This window comes from Phragmites australis, chromosome 7 (assembly GCF_958298935.1).
Source record: "Phragmites australis chromosome 7, lpPhrAust1.1, whole genome shotgun sequence".
Classification (NCBI taxonomy): Eukaryota; Viridiplantae; Streptophyta; class Magnoliopsida; order Poales; family Poaceae; genus Phragmites; species Phragmites australis.
The window spans coordinates 24,618,301-24,637,546 of NC_084927.1; the positions used below are offsets into that span (position 1 = coordinate 24,618,301).

Sequence of the window (19,246 nt, forward strand, 5' to 3'; positions counted from 1 at the left end):
CGAGGATCCCAGGTTCCTGTGTCACCGACAGATACATACCAAAACAATAATACCTTTCAATTGTTGTGAGTGAGATGGTTTGACCAAACTCTAAAAGATCAGGAAAGTCCATTCTATCTTAAAACTCTAAATTTCCTTGCACACACTTCTACAGCAACAACTCTCTTCTAGAAACGAACCGGCAGCTCCAAACAACACAAGAACGGAACATTCACGTCACTTAGCCCATAAAGCTGGTTGTCACGGCACCATCCGGGACGCGCACCTGCTCTGTACCCACGCGTAAGTGCAACGCAACGCAGCTAACCCCTGCAGGGACGCATGGCGGCGGTGCCGGAGGTGGCGCTGCGGTCCGGCAACGCGAGGCCGATGCCGGCGGTGGGCATGGGCACGGCGGCGTTCCCCGTCGTGCACGAGGCCACCAAGAACGCTGTGCTGGCGGCCATCGAGGTGGGCTTCCGCCACTTCGACACCGCCGCCTTGTACCGCACCGAGAGGCCGCTCAGCGACGCCGTGGCCGAGGCGGTGCGGTGTGGGCTCGTCCAGTCCCGGGAGGAGGTGTTCGTCACGTCCAAGCTGTGGTGCACGCAGTGCCATCCGGACCTCGTGCTCCCGTCGCTCCGTGAAACCCTACAGTAATAGTCCTTAACTACATAAGACTAAGTCTTATAAATTTTTTTTCCTTCCATCAGGAAACGGATCACATTAAAAACTATATTCAATCCATAGTGTGACATGTGATATTTTACTTCTTTCTTTGTTTTTCCATCTATGATTTTTCTAATTTATTTATATGTTTTATGGCAACTTATATCACATGTAAATATAAAATTAGATCTAACCTTTAAATATATGAGATTAGATATTATAAGATTATTTTCCTGTTGTAAAATTATAGTATTTATAGAAAGTATGCAGCATGCATGCACAGATTGTTCTTGATATCGCTTGCCTAATACGTATCTTCTTGCCTGGTGTCGTGTCATGTGAGAGCAGGAACCTGCAGATGGAGTACGTTGACCTGTACCTGATCCACTGGCCGGTGTGCATGAAGCCCGGGCCGGCAGTGTTCCCGGCCAAGAGGGAGGACGCCATGCCATTCGACTTCGAGGGCGTGTGGCGGGCGATGGAGGAGTGCCAGCGGCTCGGGCTCGCCAAGGCGATCGGCGTCAGCAACTTCACGACCAAGCACCTCGACAAGGTCCTGGCCGTCGCCACGATCCCGCCTGCGGTGAACCAGGTTGAGCTGAACCCGGTCTGGCAGCAGAGGACGCTGAGGGGTTACTGCGCCGAGAAGGGCATCCACGTCGCGGCGTACTCGCCGCTGGGCGGCCAGAACTGGTCCGGGGAAGGCAACGCCGTGCTGGAGTCCGAGGTGCTCGCCGAGATAGCCAAGGCAAGAGGGAAAACTGTCGCACAGGTGCGTGGAGTACTGCAGTAGAATAGTAAACTGGATTTTGCACATCGCATCGAGTTCACCTCGTTACTAACGTAAGTTTTTTAAATAATAGAAAACAAATTTTCGGCCCGACTTAATACAAATACAATCATTATTACTACAGTATTATTATAATACCCATAATACTTGAAATAGTTAAGTAGGGAATAAATTACCGAGGATAGTGCTGCTGACTTCGAGAGCAACGTTTGTGGTTCGGTCCATGCATGTTCCGTCTTCAGCTTTGATTTTTCGAGACGCCGCTGTCGAGGAGTGTGGAATCCCGGTTACTCGGGTGACCGGGGCCGCCACCGCTTGTCCAACGTCGTTGCCTCATGACGTGTAGGCGTAGCTTAGCTCATTGCAGCTTCCAGAAGCGGACTTTGGTGTGTATGTAGCTTAGCTCATTGCAGCTTCCAGAAGTGAACGTTAATGGGCGTACATGTGGCTCTCTCTTGTTGTTCTATATATGCCTTTGATGCTTAGATCGGCATTGCCCTTGTGTCCCTTCAGGTGTCACTGCGATGGATATACGAGCAGGGAGTGACGTCCATCGTCAAGAGCTACAACAAGGAGAGGCTCAAGCAAAACCTCGAGATCTTCGACTGGGAGCTGACCGACGAGGACCGGCGCAAGATCAGCCAGATCCCACAGAAGAAGACCGTCGAAGGTAAAGGCTTGTTCGTGCCAGAGGGCGAGTTCACGTCGGTCGATCCTGCCGACCTGGACATCGTGGAGGAATAGGCACCCAGAATGCCCCTGCCTGCCTCGGCGTTGCTCGCTGTACAAGTACGTGCGTTTGAATAAGGCGGCGTTCACCGCTCATTGCTCTTGCTGTGTGATGTACCATTTCAGTAAAGATTGTAATCGCCATCTCAAGACCTTGTTTTGGAAGTGTAATGTGATCTTATCATAACTCCGTATGGAATGCTAGTTTCTTCAAATGATCGGTGATCATCGGTGCCGGCATTTCGTTTCTTTCAGAGATGGCGCCGTGTTTGTCCGAGCAACGGCACAGAATATCCGGGGAAAGAAAAGAATGCACATGCTTTAGGCCCACTGCTCGTTTAAGGCCCGAACCAGCCCAACTTTAAGAGCGATCTGGGCCTAATCCGAACATGTTTCTGAAATCGAATCATGCCAAAACACTGACTAGTTCATAATAGTCTTTCTTTCTAAAAAAAAGCTCGTAATAGTCTCGTCTATTGAAAAGGAATAATCTTTATAAAAAAATAGTCAGTAATGGCCCATGCGTGTTGCATTTGTTGTATGTCAGTATGTGCATTCTCTGTCATCTCATGGCAATAATAAGGGTATCTTCGATTGCTATAGATAGTTACTATCTTTAATTGAAAGAGCATATTTTTTAAAAATTATGTAAATCCAACTGTTTATAATTTTTCATACCTCACAGAGATGAGAGGTGTTGAGATGACTGGTAAGTACTTAGCTTTTTATCTCTTCTCTTCAAAGGTAGTACTTACTTCGTTCTCTTCTATGTGAGGTATGAAGAATTGTGTCAATCACAATATTAAAAATATGCTCTTTTAGTTAAGATATAGCAGATATCTCGAACCATTGGAGATGTCCTAATCGAATAATTAAGCAGGACCAGGAAGTAAGTGAGGCTTACAAGTAAAGCAGCAGCAGCAAGCAAGCAAGGATTGTTAACGTGGGAGCGAAGCAGAGTCACGAGGCAGCAAAACACATGGGACAAGCAAAGCACAAGTGACATCGCTCAAGTTTCCTTCCTCCTGCAGTATATATGCGCACAGATCATAGGGCAAATTGAAAAGCAATATTTTCTTCTTAGAAGGAGAAGAAGCCTGACAGGGAGATATGGTTCTGACACATGTTCACAAGATCGACGAGGACGCGGCAGCTTCGGCCGTCGTCTTCGCCTCGAGATACGTGCAGGACCCTGTTCCAAGGTTGAACATGTTTTTTGTTGCCGGCTTTCACATTTCGACCAAAAGCGGAGAGCATTCGTTCTTGTGCTGAGCATTTTCGGTGTTCATGCATGTATGCTCGTCTGCAGGTATGAGCTGGGGGAGCAGTCGATCTCGAAGGACGCGGCGTACCAGATCATCCACGACGAGCTGCTGCTGGACAGCAGCCCGCGGCTGAACCTGGCATCGTTCGTGACCACGTGGATGGAGCCCGAGTGCGACAAGCTCATGCTGGAGGCTATCAACAAGAACTACGCCGACATGGACGAGTACCCCGTCACCACCGAGCTCCAGGCAAGCGCGCATCCATATCTTTCTCTTCGTGTTCAGCTGAATCGCGCCTTCGTCTGGAGTTTCCTTGTTACGAGGTGAGGTCATGCATGTGTGCGCAGAACCGGTGCGTGAACATCATAGCGCGGCTGTTCAACGCTCCGGTGGGCGCCGGCGAGACCGCCGTCGGTGTCGGCACGGTCGGGTCCTCGGAGGCGATCATGCTCGCGGGGTTGGCCTTCAAGCGGCGCTGGCAGAACCGGCGGAAGGCGGCGGGGAAGCCGCACGACAAGCCCAACATCGTGACGGGTGCCAACGTGCAGGTAGGCGAAGAACGCAGAGTGCGTCTCCCGTGACAGCGCACGAGGAAGGATCGCCTCTGAAACGCCGCGTTCCCGCAGGTGTGCTGGGAGAAGTTCGCGCGGTACTTCGAGGTGGAGCTCAAGGAGGTGAAGCTGCGGGAAGGGTGCTACGTGATGAATCCCGACGAGGCCGTGCAGATGGTCGACGAGAACACCATCTGCGTCGCCGCCATCCTCGGCTCCACGCTCACCGGCGAGTTCGAGGACGTCAAGCGCCTCAACGACCTCCTCACCGCCAAGAACAAGCGGACAGGGTCGGCTTAATAACTAAACTCCGCATCCATTTGGTCAATTCCTCCTCTGAACAGCAACGGCGTGTGACGCTGTGAGCCATGGGACGCTGACAGGTGGGACACCCCGATCCACGTGGACGCGGCGAGCGGCGGGTTCATCGCGCCGTTCTTGTACCCGGAGCTGGAGTGGGACTTCCGGCTGCCGCTGGTGAAGAGCATCAATGTCAGCGGGCACAAGTACGGCCTCGTCTACGCCGGCGTCGGATGGGTGATCTGGAGGAGCAAGGAGGACCTCCCCGACGAGCTCATCTTCCACATCAACTACCTCGGCGCCGACCAGCCCACCTTCACGCTCAACTTCTCCAAAGGCACGACGGCACGATCATGCATGCATGGCACACATTAGCATTTCGTTTCGAAGATGTGAATTTCGCTAGCTTGTTCCTTGTGACTTACTGAAATGTTTAATTTTGCGCAGGGTCTAGCCAAATCATCGCGCAATATTACCAGCTTCTCCGATTAGGATTCGAGGTGCACGTCACGAATAATATAATTCTACAGCGTGTGATCGATGTCTTGTCAGTGGATAACGCATGGTGCCACTGTGTTTGAAGGGGTACCGCAACGTGATGGAAAACTGCATGGAGAGCGCGAGGACGCTGCGCGAGGGGCTCCAGCGCATGGACCGGTTCACCATTATCTCCAAGGAGCAGGGCGTGCCGCTGGTGGCCTTCACGTTCAAGGAGGGCAAGGACGCCTCGCTCGCCTTCAAGCTGTCGTCGGGGCTGCGGCGGTTCGGGTGGATCGTGCCGGCGTACACGATGCCGGCGAACCTGGAGCACATGACCGTGCTCCGCGTCGTGGTGCGGGAGGACTTCGGCCGGTGCCTGGCGGAGCGGTTCCTGTCCCACCTGCGGATGGCGCTGGCCGAGCTCGACGACGAGGCGAAGGGCGGGCCTGTACCGGGGATGAGGCTCACCATCGAGCTGGGCCCCGCCAGGAGCGCCGGCGAGGAGGCGTCGGCCAGGGTCGTGAAGAGGGAGGCCGTCGTGCCGGCGCACAGGAGCGTGTCGCTCGCCGGTGGGAAGACCAAGGGTGTATGCTAGGCCGACCGTGAGAAGGAGAGAGGCCTCCTCGGTTAGCCAGGGTCGCGAAGAGGGAGGCCGTAGTGAATAAATAAGGGTGTTGCTATACTTCGCTGTCGGCTCGTCTTATTTTCTTCCTTGCGGTCGCACAACTGTTCCTCTTCTCCGATCAACAGTGCAGTGCTCCCTCAGCTGGTCCAGCCGTCGCCCCAACCTCCCTCTAATTCCTGAAGTCACCGGTGATCTACGAACCTTAACCCCCTCAGCCCTAACCACGGTGGCGGTCGCACGTTCACACTCACACCCATCGTCGAATACCTCAACTTAGGGTGCATTTAGTAGGGATCTAGATTCTCCTAAAAATATTTCAGTTTCAGATTCTTTTTAACATTTCTATGGTGAATCAAAATCATCTCTAGAAAATCGTTTATCTAGCTATCTGAATTCAATTTATTGAAAGAGAAAATAATGATGCAATTGATCATTTTGTCCTTGTGTTGAAATGATGTTTGTTTTTTAATAACAACATTAGAAATGGTGCAATTAACCACTTTATTTTACAAAATTTAATTATCTTCAGATCAGTTCTATGCAGTAGGCAGTAGTATCTAATGTGATTTAGTTATTAAAAGGCGTAATATTGACCACTTTATTTTTTTAAAAAAAATCCAATGATCTACTAGCCAGATCGACAAAAAATATATCTCCCTAAGCACACGGGGTTCTCTTCCTCTTATCTCTCTCTCCATTATCCTTATCTCTCTCGCCAGAGCAACTGGCGGCTCAGGCAGCTTACAGGTGGGCGGTGGGGCAGAGCAACCGGTGGCTCGAGCGGCTTGCAAGCGAGCGGCATGGGCAATGGGGTGAAGCTCAACGGTGGGCATGGGGGCAGACTCAGCAAGAAACAGGAGAAACGATTCCTTGGCCATTTCACCGATTCAAGAAACGATCTGTCAAAAAACGATTCTCACTCAAGTGTTTGGCTGCTAAATTCGTTGAAACAGTCGAGAATCCAAAACAATTTCAGGAGCCAAACAGGGCCTTACGATGCGTGAATAAATAAAGGGAAAAGTTCATATTGCCTCCTTTAACTATTGTTCGAGTCTATTCCTCCCTTCCTCGAACCGCAAAATCAGATATCACACCTCCTCCAACTATTTAAACAAGTGCAATTTACCTTTTTAATTGGTTTTGATTGTGGTTTCATCCTACGTGACGATAACTCAGCCTGCTAACTTAGCCAAAGAGTTAAATGGTTTTGATGACGTCAAAGGCCACCGCAACATCAAGAACACGGACACAGACACGAAGTCGCCGAATCCAAGCTGATATCATCGGTCATGTCGTCGTTCCCGCCGAACTCGTAGCCGAAGACAAGTGGCATCCAGATCGAGCAATAGCAAGAGGCTCACGGTGGCAGCTCGCTTGGGACTGGCGCAGGTGAAGGAGTCGATGGCTACGGCATCAGTGGACAACTGTGGAGCTCATGGAGCTGACGAATCGGATGGAGCACCAACAAGACGGCGGGGCAACGGTAGCCCAAACGGCTGAAGCAGGGGAGGCCACCGTGGGTAGACTTCCACGGCACGTTGCGACGGCGACGAGCTGCATGGCCGGCTTCCTGACCTCACGAAGATGGTGTCAGAGTGAGGAATCAGGGAGTGATGGCTCCTATCGACGACGTGAGAGCGAGCAGCGATAGTCGAAGCAAGGTAATGGTGATAGCTTCGCCTTGCGGTCGCTGCCATATAAGGGACATCGGGGAGCTTCGTCGCATCCTAAAGATCGTGCAAGCGTGGTAAATCAGCCGGAGATGCACTCGGATCGGCGGGACATCAAAGAGGGGCAGCGACAGAAGTAAGGCGTTGGTGTTAGAGAAGATGGGCCTGGTTCCACTGAAATTGAGCATGGCAGCAGGCACATGAGCATCACTTCGACATGAGGAGTTGGTTTCTAAAGCTAGCTGGTGACAAAGTGGCTCGGTGGAGCTACCCATGATGGACGGAGGGGAGAGATAAGGTGCTACGCGGCGGTGGCGCTACCGTGCATTCCCAGTCAAACTGAAGGGTGCTCGAGCATCGCCTCGATGCGAGGAGTGAATCTCCTCATTGAGATGAGCCAAAGTTTGCCCTGGTTGGGCTGTCCATAGACACCCCGAACTTGAGCACGAGTAGCGCCAGGCCATCCGTATTCAGTGATGCTGCCGCGCAAGCTCCACGGCCTTGATGCGGCCCTCGTCGCCATCGGCGCAGGAGACACCAGACCAGCTGTACGGGTCGGTGTTGACGTCCCTCCACAACGCGAGCGCGCCACCAGGGTCGTCGTACACCCTGAACTTGAGCGCAAGCAGCGTCAGGTCATCCATGTTCAACGCCGCTACCGCCAGCTGGAGGAGCTGCTTTGCGCATTTGCCTATGCCATTGGCTGTGCGTGCCACCCCTACACGCCGAAACGCGATGGTTGCAGCTGTTGCACGACCCTACGACGCCTCAACAGCACCCCGAAACGAGGGATTAAGAAGAGGATGATATGTTATATGACATGTGGGGTCCACTATCACATATGACTCACATCGGATAAAACTACTATCCAAACCCATTCAGAAAATAAAAATAAACAATTTTAATTATAAATAAAGCATGTGTGACTGGTTTTCTGATTAAGAGAGTAAAATCAGATTGAGACAAAAGTTGAAGGAGTCTGCAAGTTCGACCGGTTCGTGGCGTCCGGGCTTTGCATCTGCGAACATTCCTAGGATAGATTCAGGCCAGCCCAATATGTAGCACATTTTATTTGAGCCGCCAGAGCTATCCGAGGCCAACCAGTGAGAAGGCCGGACTATGTTGGGCTGGACCGGATATCCAGTGTCATCCGTAAATCAGAGAGCTATCGATCTTGATTCAAAGGTGGGGATAAGTGAGACTACATGTAGAAAAGCAAGGGATAAAGCATCACTAGTTTAGCCACACTCAGCCTACCGCTTAATTATGTTCCTCCCTTTTCCGATCGAAATCCGCGCCCTAATCATAAATATATCATGAAAATGAAACGTGTCAAGCTCTTCCGAGCTCTTTTTCTAGCTTGTATGAATAAAAATAGCACGTTTCCTACTCTTTAGATGCCTAAAATCATATGCACACTTGATTTTAGGTGCATGTGTGAGCACCGATGAATTTAGAGAAGGGGTTTCGAAGTTCACCGGTGCCTCCAGGGATTAGAGGAAGGCTGAGGTGGCGGTCGGACAGACGGTTGGCTAAGATGTGGCGATGCAGCGAGGCGGTGGTGGCACCATCAGAGATGCGGGTGGCAGGCGAGCGGTGGCACCACCGGTTGGCGCCGTGGGAGCTCGAAAATAGATTGGTTAGCGTGACGACAGGGACGCTATCATAGATAGGAGTTGAGCGGCGCGAGGGTGGAGCTGATGAGTCAAAGTAAGAAGAAAAACAGTGCATTGGAAATGAAAGGTAGAAGAAAATATGTGAACTGTCGGATTGATATTGGATAGCTCAGATTTGTTGCCAAAAAAAAAAGGGAAAAAAAAGAGACGACAGACAAATAGCACCCAACTAAAAACAGCCGTTTTCGTTCTTTTGATTCAAAATGAGTGTTTTGCTTATAATAATGTCTGTCAGTCTAATTCGTTGGGTGTGCCGTTCCTGCCTAGCAAATTGTGATCGACCAAGTCTCTCCAATAGTTCACTCCCTCCGTTTTTTTATGTACAATATTCCATGTCGTTAGACTTCATAAATTTTGATCTTTCACAAAAGTATTTATTTGTATTAGCATCATCTTCCAGTAAACTATATTATCTCGTAAAAAAAGTTAACTCATGTTGCAACGCTTAAATTACAAAATTACGTTAGACTCAACCATAAAAGCATCGAGGAAGATAGGATTGTATGGAAATGAGATAAATATTGATAAGTACTAAATTACATAATAGATAAGTATTGATGCTTTAGTGTACTTATTGTGCCCAAGTGGACTCTACATTCTAACCCAAAAAAGATTTAATTCAACGGATGTACGGATTCTAATTAGCACAACCCAATATGTACATGGCAAATTGCACAAAAGACGGGTACATCAACACTTAGCTTACTATGGCAACATTCTTTCGACAAAGTAGAGGGGGAAAGAAATGCATTTGTCACACTATATAACAATACAATCACACTTTCGTAGCGCTTAGAACGATTGGCCAATCAAGGGTGGACCCAGGAGAGGTTCAAAGAGGACATATGCCCCATTTAAATTCTTGTTTTTCAGTTGATTTCAGTGAATTGGGATTTTTTTTAAGTTGTAAAGATCCACGTAACTAGTATGGCCTACTTAATTTTTGGACCGGTCCGCTCATCTGACCAATCACATGCATGCATGGCAGGCAAATCACCAAGCTAATTGAGCTTAGTCAACCCAGCCTGCAAGAGAAGAGGCCGGAGCAAACCTCGTGGAAGGCCTCGAGGATGGCGGCGCGATGCTCGCGCGCGTTCACCGAGACGTAGCAGTTGAGCAGCGCCCGCAATTCTGCCGGCTCGGCCATCCGCTTCGCCGCGATCACCTCCGCGATGGATCGCCGGAACTCCTCCCGCGGGTCGTGCGTCCTCCTGTCCTCTGCGAGCACCACGATGCACGTCCTCCTGGCCACCTCGCGGCCGCTCCGGCCGCTCATCTCGTAGCAGCCTCCGCCGCCGCGGGCCCACGCGCACGGGCCGCGGCGCCGGCCGGCGAGGTCCGGCGCCCGCCTCGCCGACGCCCGGCGCCCAGCCTCCGTGGCGTCGATCATGGACTGGAGCCTCGCCTGGACCATCCCGTGCGCGAGCTTGGACAGGCCGCGCGGCTGCGGCTCCGGCGCCGCGTCGGCGGACGAGCACGACGCCGACGAGGACACGCTGAGCCGGGACGCGCCGCAGCACAGCGCGCGGCACTTGCCGCCCTTGTGCCGCGCTCTCGACGCCTCCTTCGCCTGCTGTTGGCACTTCCCGCCGCCTCCGCCACCGTAGCTGCTCTTGTGCTCCTTGCTCCGGCCCGAGAAAACCTGCATGGCTGCTCTCCCTGCGCCGCGTGCTGCTCCGGTGTCCGGCTATGCAGCTGCGGCACGCGAGGCAGCGAGAGGGCAGAAGTAGCAGCTAGCCAGCTACTACCAATTCGCGAGTTGATGCAGATGGAGCATGCCCTGCACTAGAAGAGGACAGCGCACTATCGTAAAGCGATCGAAGGCAGACGCCGCCCTTTAGGTGCGTTTAGGTTAAGCGAATTAATTTTCAAGTCTCGGGAAAGAGATCGTGGCTAGCTCGCTTTAGGGATGTAGCCGGATCATGCTGTCTCCTTACAAGCAGCAACTCGGCATCTCCAGTATGCTGCCTTTTCTCTCTTAATGCTGAATTGGTGAATGTCAATTAGGATAGGCTAGCTTGTCAAATTATAAACGTGATTGGGTGCATATTAAAATCATAGGCGTCAATCATCGTTCGTAGTCGCCATTACGGAAGACGAACATATCATAATTACAGCGACACGCGGGTGAGCACTTTAATCCAGCGGCGGATTCAGAGGGGTTTCTAGCTCCCCCTACTGGCTGCACTGTATTGGAAAGTAGGGGTTGTTAGGATTTAGGAATAGATTGGATGCGAGGGGGTATGAATTTAATGTAGACGAAAAATCATAGGAGACAGGTATATTTTATGATGATATATGATATAAGTTATAAGGGTGGTTTATATTTATAGATGTTCAGAGTTCTATTTAACTCGGACTCTAAGATTTATTTAAGACATATTACCCAACATGAATGATGAAGGAGGAAAGTGGAGAAGATGAAGAAATGGGAGAGGCGGCGGAGGAGAGTGGAGAAGATGAAGAAGTGGGAGAGGTGGCGGAGGAGGAGGGAAAAAGCTCCCTACATTTAGAGATTGCCTTCGTATCACTGCTTTGATATCAAGCTTGGGTTTCAAAGAAAGACATATCTAAACTTGGATCAACTCATTATAATCGGGCCTTGTTTGAAATTAGCTGCCATTAGTACCTTTGATCCAGTAACTCAGCTTCCTGAGATCAGCATTGCAGCATGCCTTTCAAATTCACCTAGCTAAACACTAGTTATTTTGATCGCAGTGGTCGAGCTTAAAATGAATTGTAGGGGAGGCCAATTAATTACATGTTTGTAGCCTTAAATAAGCTTAAAATGAGAGAAATAACTTAGTACTTAGGTTGTATAATAATCATTTACTTGAGAACTTAGGGGTCATAGCCGCTGTTAGCCATAGAGAAGCTCTGTTGTAACAAACCTCCATACGCAAATCGCTCAACAAATGAGGAGTGCTGGATACAGGGATACACTAGTAGGTAATTTGGAGAAGAGTAAGGGTTCAGGGGATAGCAAGAAAGGCCGGGGCAGAAACAGAAGGCAAGCCGAGAAAGAAGAACATGTCGATGTCTTCTGTTCTCTTCGATCCCCCTCCAAAAGTTGCTTTCCTTTATATTGTTGACAACTTCTCGGTTGCTTAGGCCAAAGGCCAACCAATCAAGCCTAATCACTAAGCGAATCTTGAGCTCAACAGCCAACAAAACCACTTACATGACATCCGCACCTGACTGACCGATCATGTGTAGCTTAGGGCACCCGTAGTGTGTGCAAAACGGATCGTAAGCTAAAAAGGTATCTTAAGATCTGATATTACAAGAGCAAAATTTAAATTCTACATTATTATATTCGATCTTTAAGTTTAAGGCTAAGCCTCAATTAACAAAATATTGTTTTTATATTGATTATCCTATATCCCTCCACACCTGCCAACTACCACCAACGGCAGCCCTCTTGAAGATTTATTTATTTATTTATTTTTAAGTGGGATCTACCTTAGAGTCCAATATAAAGCTATCTAAATAGGTCATATCTACTGTGCTTGCCCGAGATATGTCACTGGAGGTATGATCCAAATACGGCACGACCCAAGCTTAGTTGGGTCAGCATGACATGAGGCATCATGTCGTGCTTGGGTCAAGCATGTGGCACGCCGTGCCGACACGGCACGGGCACGACCCACCTGGAGTGCTCGGCCGTCTCACCCCCGCTCCATCCTGTCGCTCTGCCGCTCAGCTGCCCTGCCCCACCCTCGCCCGGCACGACCTATGTAACGAAAATGATCTTGTTAGACCATAATTGTAATTTTGGTGATTAATGATAATATAGTTATTGGGGCTAATATATGTGCCAAGTATATGCTTTAGTATGTCTCATAGATGTAATATATGAAGAAGTCACCACAGTCAGGACAAAGTTTGATTGAATTGGAGAAGTCACATGAGATTTATTCTCACTGGATGGTTCGGTGTACTGAAGGTAGTACTCACTGGAGTATATTCAACAAAGTAGAAAGACCTCACCGAATAGTCCGGTGCTGAGACTCGAGTACTCACTGGAGTGTTTCTGCTCAGAAGGCAAAATAGAATAACCCACCGGATGGTCCGGTGATCAGAGAATGATACACACCGGAGCATTTCTACCAGAGAAGGTTACAACCATTGAAGATTGAAGATCAACTCATTGGATAGTTTAGTGATCACAGAGATAGTTGCACCGGAGCATTTACAGGGAAAAGAAAAGAAAGTTCAACTCACCGAATGGTCCGATGTGAATGAGATGCATACTGGATGCTTCCACCGGAGCATTTTACATAGAGAGGCTGAAAAGACACGGATTGGCTTAGGATAACTAACCAGATAGTCCGGTGATGGAGATGCAGTATACATCGGAGTATCCAGTGTTCACATTGACTTTGAGTGAGAGTCCAACGACTAGTTTTTACTGGTGTACACACTGGATGGTCCGGTACTGGTACCACTGTTATCACTGAATCATCCGGTGTTAACAGTAAAGTTGAGTTATTAGTGTAGCGGCTAGTTGGCGGGTTTGAGCCTATAAATACCCCTCCACTCGGTCATTTAAAGGGGTTAGAGTCCAGAGAAACACATAGACACTTGAGAAGACATCTAAGCCACCAAAGTGCTTAATGTGATCATTTAAAGTAATTAAGCATATGTTTAATGAGTGATTAGTGCTTATAGGTATAGAGAAAGTGTTGCTGGATGATTGCTGCCTAGGGAGTGGATTAAGGAGTGATCTTAATTTGCACCGGGTGGTACATCAGTACCTTGTAGTCTTGGTGACTTGTCGGCACTTTAAGCCATAGTTGCTCAAGCTTATTGACCTTCTACCTTGGTGTGGAACGACGGCAAGACATGTGTATGGGGACGCAAAGATTCTTACCTTGGTGGCTCAAGCTCCGATATGAAGACAACGACAAGTGACTGGGAGAGAGGCTAGTTGTGAGATCTTGTCTTTGTGGCTTGATGGCTCATTCGGGTTGAAATCTTGTCTTTGTGACTTGGTGACTCAAGAGCAGTGACCAGAAGAGTCTTAGCGACCGGGAGCATATCTTTGGTGGAGTTTTAACGTACTATAGGTGACATTCACGTTATCGATACAACAAGATAAAAATCTCTTGTGTCGAGTTTGTTTTCTTTACCATCTTTACACTTTCACATTTACATTCTTACAATCTATCTTTGTCCATTTACTTTCCTAGAGTAGTTTGCTAGAATTGGCTATAGGTTACAAACCTTTTGAGCAGTAAAATAGATACACTAGATAAACTAGTGTACATTTAGATAAAATTAATATATGTTTGACTTGTGAAGTTTTTAAAGCTAATTAGGTTAGTTTTTAAATATTCTAATTCACCAACCTCTTAGAACGTCGCCGTTCTTTCAGCCTGCCGTGTCGCACTGTGTTTCACGGAACGTGCCGTGGGCCACCCCTCCGGCGCACAGGATGGCACGACATGGGCCGGTTAGTTAGCCAGACCAACTGAGCCATGCCTAAATGGGCTTGGACTGTGCCAGGTGGCGCATTTGACTAGGTATGGTCCAATATGGATCTCAAACTTAACACAAATAGAGCTTAAACGAAACAAATACATATAGGACCAATCTTAAGACTCACTAAAACCTTAAACACTAGCGATACCTCCTAGTGAGTTCAGACCTGCACTTTATAAGCAAGTGTTCTTGGGAGAGAGAAAAATATTTCATCCCAAAAGGGGAGACAGAGAAAAATAAAGAAGCAAAAGCTGAAACAGACTTCTTGCTGGTGTAGTGGCCGTCATGTGGCTATCATCAAGCTTGGCCATGGTCAACAGCTTTAGCGAGTTCTTCTCGTGGTACATTTCTTTTCCTGTTTCCTTTTCGGCAAGCTGGTTAGCAGTGTGCCGCCAACCATGCCTAATCAAATCTGCAGTAGGTGCATATGCACCCAACTATTGGTTTTTTAAGCATTTGTTCACTTTGAAAAAAAAAATCTGACAAAAATCATCAAAATTTACATGATAGAAAATATTCACTTGGATAACAATGAAATAAATTTATTATCATATATGTACTGTGCAAAGGGCAAATGCTATGGAAAAGCAAAGGAAGGTAAACTTTGTATACATCCTTTGTAATCTAATTAAGTTTGTTTCTTTTATCTTCGTTATGCCACACATATATATGTGATCATATATTTTTTCTCATTTTTTTTCATAAGTGCATGACCTGACATGTTGTGCATTTATAAAAGAATGGATTTGTTTCATGTGCGCAAGCGTACGAACTCAGTTACATATGCACCTCAGTGCCCAAAAGGAGAAGAAAAACGCTTCCCGGCAAGTGAACGTGGCAGCAGGTATCTCAGTGCTCCATATATACCTGCGTCATGTGTACACTAGGTGAATGGCTTTGGACGCACTGCCAATGTAGTAGACAATAACCAGTGAGCGGCAGGGTCTCTCTCCTGTGATTTCTCTCGTGATATTTGCCCGGCATGCTACTGTGCAGGAACTCCTGCAGCAGTTTCGTATCGTTTGCGCATGACATGCGACGTCATTAGCTATCACTGTTATAGAAATAATTTAGTGGGATGTTCTTGTATAGACAATTATGTGGAGATGTTTCTGCAAAGATGACGAGACGCGTCTGAAAGTGGTGGGACATTTTTAGTACATATGATTTTAATTTAGAACCGTATGTAATGTTAATATAGACAGATCATATTTGGAGCTGTCCGTGATAAAATAAATATCACAGATGACTTCAAATATGAATAGTTTGATAAAATGGTCAAGAGAGGTGAGACACTTTACATTAGTACAATCTACAAACGGTTGTCCGCTCCCTTGCTCCTGATTAGCCCGCTGCGTCCTTCCACAGATCACACCCCCAAAATCCAATCCCCACCGTTAGCTTAGCATCAAATCAAATAGCCACCACCCCACATCACGTGGGACCACTCCCCTGAAACCATATAAATGAAGCTCATCCAAATCAAATTGCAAAAAAAAAAAAAACCAATGTAATACCTCCTCCACCTCCAAATCCTCTCGGATCCCACGAGATGGATGGCGCCTGTGGCAAGCTGAAGAAGGCGGCGATGGCAAGGAGGAAGCTGTCGTGGTCCATGAAGGCTGGGCTCCGGTTCCCCATCGGCTGCATCGGGCATTACCTCAAGAATGAGGTTGGTATGCACAGCGCGTGGGCACCGACGCCCCTGTCTACCTCGCCACTGTTCTCGAGTATCTTGCCGCCGTCCTCGAGTACAAGGCGCCCAAAAAGGTCGCCACAAGTCACCCAAGAAGTAGCAAGTGGTGATATGATCTGATTAGTCATGTGGTGGTGGTGTTCTTGTCTTCTGTGTATCTAGTGTTGTGTCATGTATGATGTGGTTAGATTTGGGTAGGGTCTAGTCTAATTCTAGCTGTAGTTGTTGGTGCTGGGATTTTCGTGATCTGATGATTTAATGAGAAGAAGGGCAAGTGCCTCGCTTTTTTTTTTTCTTATTTATGAATCTGATCTTGCAGTCTTACTTTGCTTGCGTAAGTGTCTCGCTTATTGTATCTCAGATTGATTTGTGCTGTGAGATGCAGATTATCAAATGAGGATGACTTTCAATGAGCTGAATTTTTATTTTAGACGGCTCAGATAACGAGCCGTCTGTACTTATTACGCTAGTTTAGATGGCTCTCATATCGAGTCGTCTGTATTATTTCACTAGTTCATATGGCTTAATCGTCGAGCTGTTTGTACTAATTATATGTATAGTGTTTTAAAAAACGTATATTGTACAGATTCTTTTCTATAGACGGTTAAAAAAAATCTCGTATAAGTTTTTTAAGCTGTCTGTACAAAGATTTCTACGATAATATATGCACTGCATCGTAGCATGTTTCAGTACTGAAAATGGAAAGCAGAGAACAGCTAGAGATGCTGCTTTCATATCGGTAAAGAAATCACGACGGTTGAAGAGAGAAGGGCTAGCTAGTCCTGAAACTCTATCGGAAATTTTATAGTAACTCATTCGAAAAAATTCAGTTTGATTCTCGTAGGATGGAAAGAAATTTCAGCGTTCCAAACGGACCTCAACAGTTTACTTGGACAACCATGAAATCTGGGGAAGCAGGTCGTCGCTGACTTACGCAGAGTTACCTCACGTATGAGCGACCATATTATAGTACAGTTATGTGAGAGTATCTCCTTCGAAAATCTGGATAGTTGAAAGCTCCTGACTGTGCTGTCCGACATTAATGGAAGTTAGAACTAACTGGAAAGAAAGAGGGGAAATATCATAGGCGTATGATGCATGCCAAATTCACAGCTACAAACATGTCCAAATTCTGAGATTTGAGACAGGTCGTCAGCTCGTCGCAGCTAACAACAGCCAACAAGATACATCGTTTGCGGAATCTCTCGCCGTCCATAAATCTCCCCAGCTCATCACGCGCATGCATTACCATCCCTGAACACCAGGGCGACCAGTAAAACGAAAGCTATTGAGGAAAAGGAGAAAGAGCAAGAACGAGCACGAGTGCGCGCGAAGAAACCGTGCCGCAGGGATGGCGGACGCGTCGTCGCCGTCGCTGAAGGCGGCCGCAGAGCCGGGGACCGTGTCGACGCCGCTGCTGCGGCGGAGGGGCTCGTACACGCGGTGCATGTCGCACGCGCGCGACGAGCTCCGCAGCTTCCGCGCCTGCCTCCGGTGGATGTGCGTCGACCACTCCGACGGGGCAAGCGCCGCGGCGTCGTGGTCCGTATTTGCGCTCCTCGCCGTGGCCGTCCCCGCGGCCGCGAGCGTCGCCCTGCCGCGCCGCGCCTACGACACGCAGGTGCAGGCCTCGCTCACGCTCTCTGCCGCGCTCGCCTACGTCACGCTCTTCACCCTCGTCCGCCGCCGCGGCCTGCGCCGCCTCCTCTACCTCGACCGCCTCCGCCACGACTCCCAGGACGTCCGCGCCGGGTACATCGTCCAGCTCGCCGGCTCCTTCCGCCTCCTCGCTTGCTTCGTGCTCCCATGCTTCCTCGCCGACGCCGCGTACAAGATCTTCTGGTACTGCGCGAACCGGCCCTTCCCGGCGTGGTGGTCGGCCGCGGCGTGCGCCCTCGAGATGGCGTCGTGGATATACCGCACGGCCATGTTCTTCATGGCGTGCGTGCTGTTCCGTATCATATGCTACCTGCAGATCCTGCGCATGACGGGGTTCGCGCGGGACTTCGGCCAGTGCGCCGACGTCGCCGCCGTGCTGAGCCAGCACCGCCGCATCCGAGTCCATCTCCGTCGGATCAGCCACCGCTACCGAAATTTCATACTGTCCTGCCTCATCCTCGTCACGGCAAGCCAGTTCTCCGCTCTGCTCGCCGCCACGAGGCCCCACGCGCAAGTCAACATCGCCACCGCCGGCGAGCTCGCGGTGAGTCCCATGCGCCCCGGCCGTTGCTGACGTGCTGTTCTGGGTTATATTATTTGTCCGATTCCTAACATCTTCTTGTGCATGCATGCATGCGCTTGGTACAGCTGTGCTCCATGAGCCTCGTCACGGGCCTGCTCATCTGCCTCCACAGCGCGGCCAAGATCACACACAAGACGCAGTCGATCACCAGCGTCGCCGCGGCATGGCACGCCGACGCCACCATCAACAGCGTGGACCGTGACCAGGAGAACCCCAGGACGCCCAGCAAGGGGTACCTGCAGGCGCCCACGAGCCCCTTCCCGGTGACGAACACCTCGTCCGGCGACGAGTCCGACGACGACGAGTCCCGTAGCGAGGACAGCCTCGAAACGTCAAGGTTCACGTCTTTCCACGTCACCAACATCTCCTTCCAGAAGAGGCAGGCGCTAGGTGAGCATTTCGCATATTCTGTGATTTTGTCAAGTGTTGCAACCCTCGTGCTCCGCGCTAACTGTAGCTGGTCATGGAGTTTCAGTGACGTACTTGGAGAACAACCGAGGGGGCATCACGGTGTTCGGCTTCGTCGTCGACCGGACATGGCTGCACGCTCTGTTCATGATCGAGTTCTCACTAGTGATGTGGCTGCTAGGGAAGACGGTTGGAATCTCTTGAGGCCAGGCTGTACACCTGTGTATGATATCAAGAATTTATCGCTCCTGTGTTGGTCATATACTGTAATGTTCCTTGTAGTCTGTTGTTCTGAATGTATAAAATTGAGTTCAGATAGCAGAGTAAGGCCCTGTTTGTTTTTTTTATCCGATTATAGATTTTAGCCTCAAAAGCAAAACAAAACAAACAATCACAATATAAGAACTGATTTTCACAATACACAAGTCAAGTTATACTACAAAATTTCACAATCTAGTTGAAAATAGATTACATGGATTCTACAGACCGGATTGGATTCAAATACACAAGCCTGCGCTAATTTTTCTTTTCTTTTCTGAATGCAGTCTTGACCTAGCAACATAAAAAATGTGTGACAAACAATTTTCATGGTAGCAAACTAGAGTAGCAAAAAGCACAGCGCGTCAGTCAGTTCATAGAGAACACTGAACAGTTCAAAAACCTTTCAATTTAAGACAAGCAA

At 49.0% G+C, this 19,246-nt stretch overlaps 4 protein-coding genes across 4 annotated transcripts; 3 read left to right on the top strand and 1 right to left on the bottom strand.

Annotated features, from left to right (window-relative positions):
* Positions 1–232: 232 nt before the first annotated feature.
* LOC133924308 (deoxymugineic acid synthase 1-B-like) lies at positions 233–2,382 on the top strand. The gene is made up of 3 exons (XM_062369783.1): positions 233–635; positions 997–1,420; positions 1,952–2,382. The coding sequence occupies exons 1-3, from the start codon at positions 322–324 to the stop codon at positions 2,180–2,182; spliced, it is 969 nt and encodes a 322-aa protein (XP_062225767.1). The 5' UTR covers positions 233–321; the 3' UTR covers positions 2,183–2,382.
* Positions 2,383–3,158: 776 nt separating this feature from the next.
* On the top strand, positions 3,159–5,632 carry LOC133924309 (glutamate decarboxylase 2-like). The gene is made up of 7 exons (XM_062369784.1): positions 3,159–3,369; positions 3,477–3,681; positions 3,780–3,980; positions 4,059–4,273; positions 4,367–4,620; positions 4,731–4,783; positions 4,867–5,632. The coding sequence occupies exons 1-7, from the start codon at positions 3,278–3,280 to the stop codon at positions 5,356–5,358; spliced, it is 1,512 nt and encodes a 503-aa protein (XP_062225768.1). The 5' UTR covers positions 3,159–3,277; the 3' UTR covers positions 5,359–5,632.
* A 3,591-nt stretch (positions 5,633–9,223) lies between these two features.
* Positions 9,224–10,478, bottom strand: LOC133923519 (probable transcription repressor OFP9). The gene has a single exon (XM_062368803.1). The coding sequence runs from the start codon at positions 10,380–10,382 to the stop codon at positions 9,750–9,752; it is 633 nt and encodes a 210-aa protein (XP_062224787.1). The 5' UTR covers positions 10,383–10,478; the 3' UTR covers positions 9,224–9,749.
* A 6,707-nt stretch (positions 10,479–17,185) lies between these two features.
* On the top strand, positions 17,186–18,875 carry LOC133923520 (uncharacterized). Its single transcript, XM_062368805.1, has 3 exons — positions 17,186–18,117; positions 18,222–18,546; positions 18,632–18,875. Exons 1-3 carry the CDS (start codon positions 17,266–17,268, stop codon positions 18,766–18,768), a joined length of 1,314 nt encoding a protein of 437 aa, XP_062224789.1. The 5' UTR covers positions 17,186–17,265; the 3' UTR covers positions 18,769–18,875.
* The last annotated feature ends 371 nt before the right edge of the window (positions 18,876–19,246 follow it).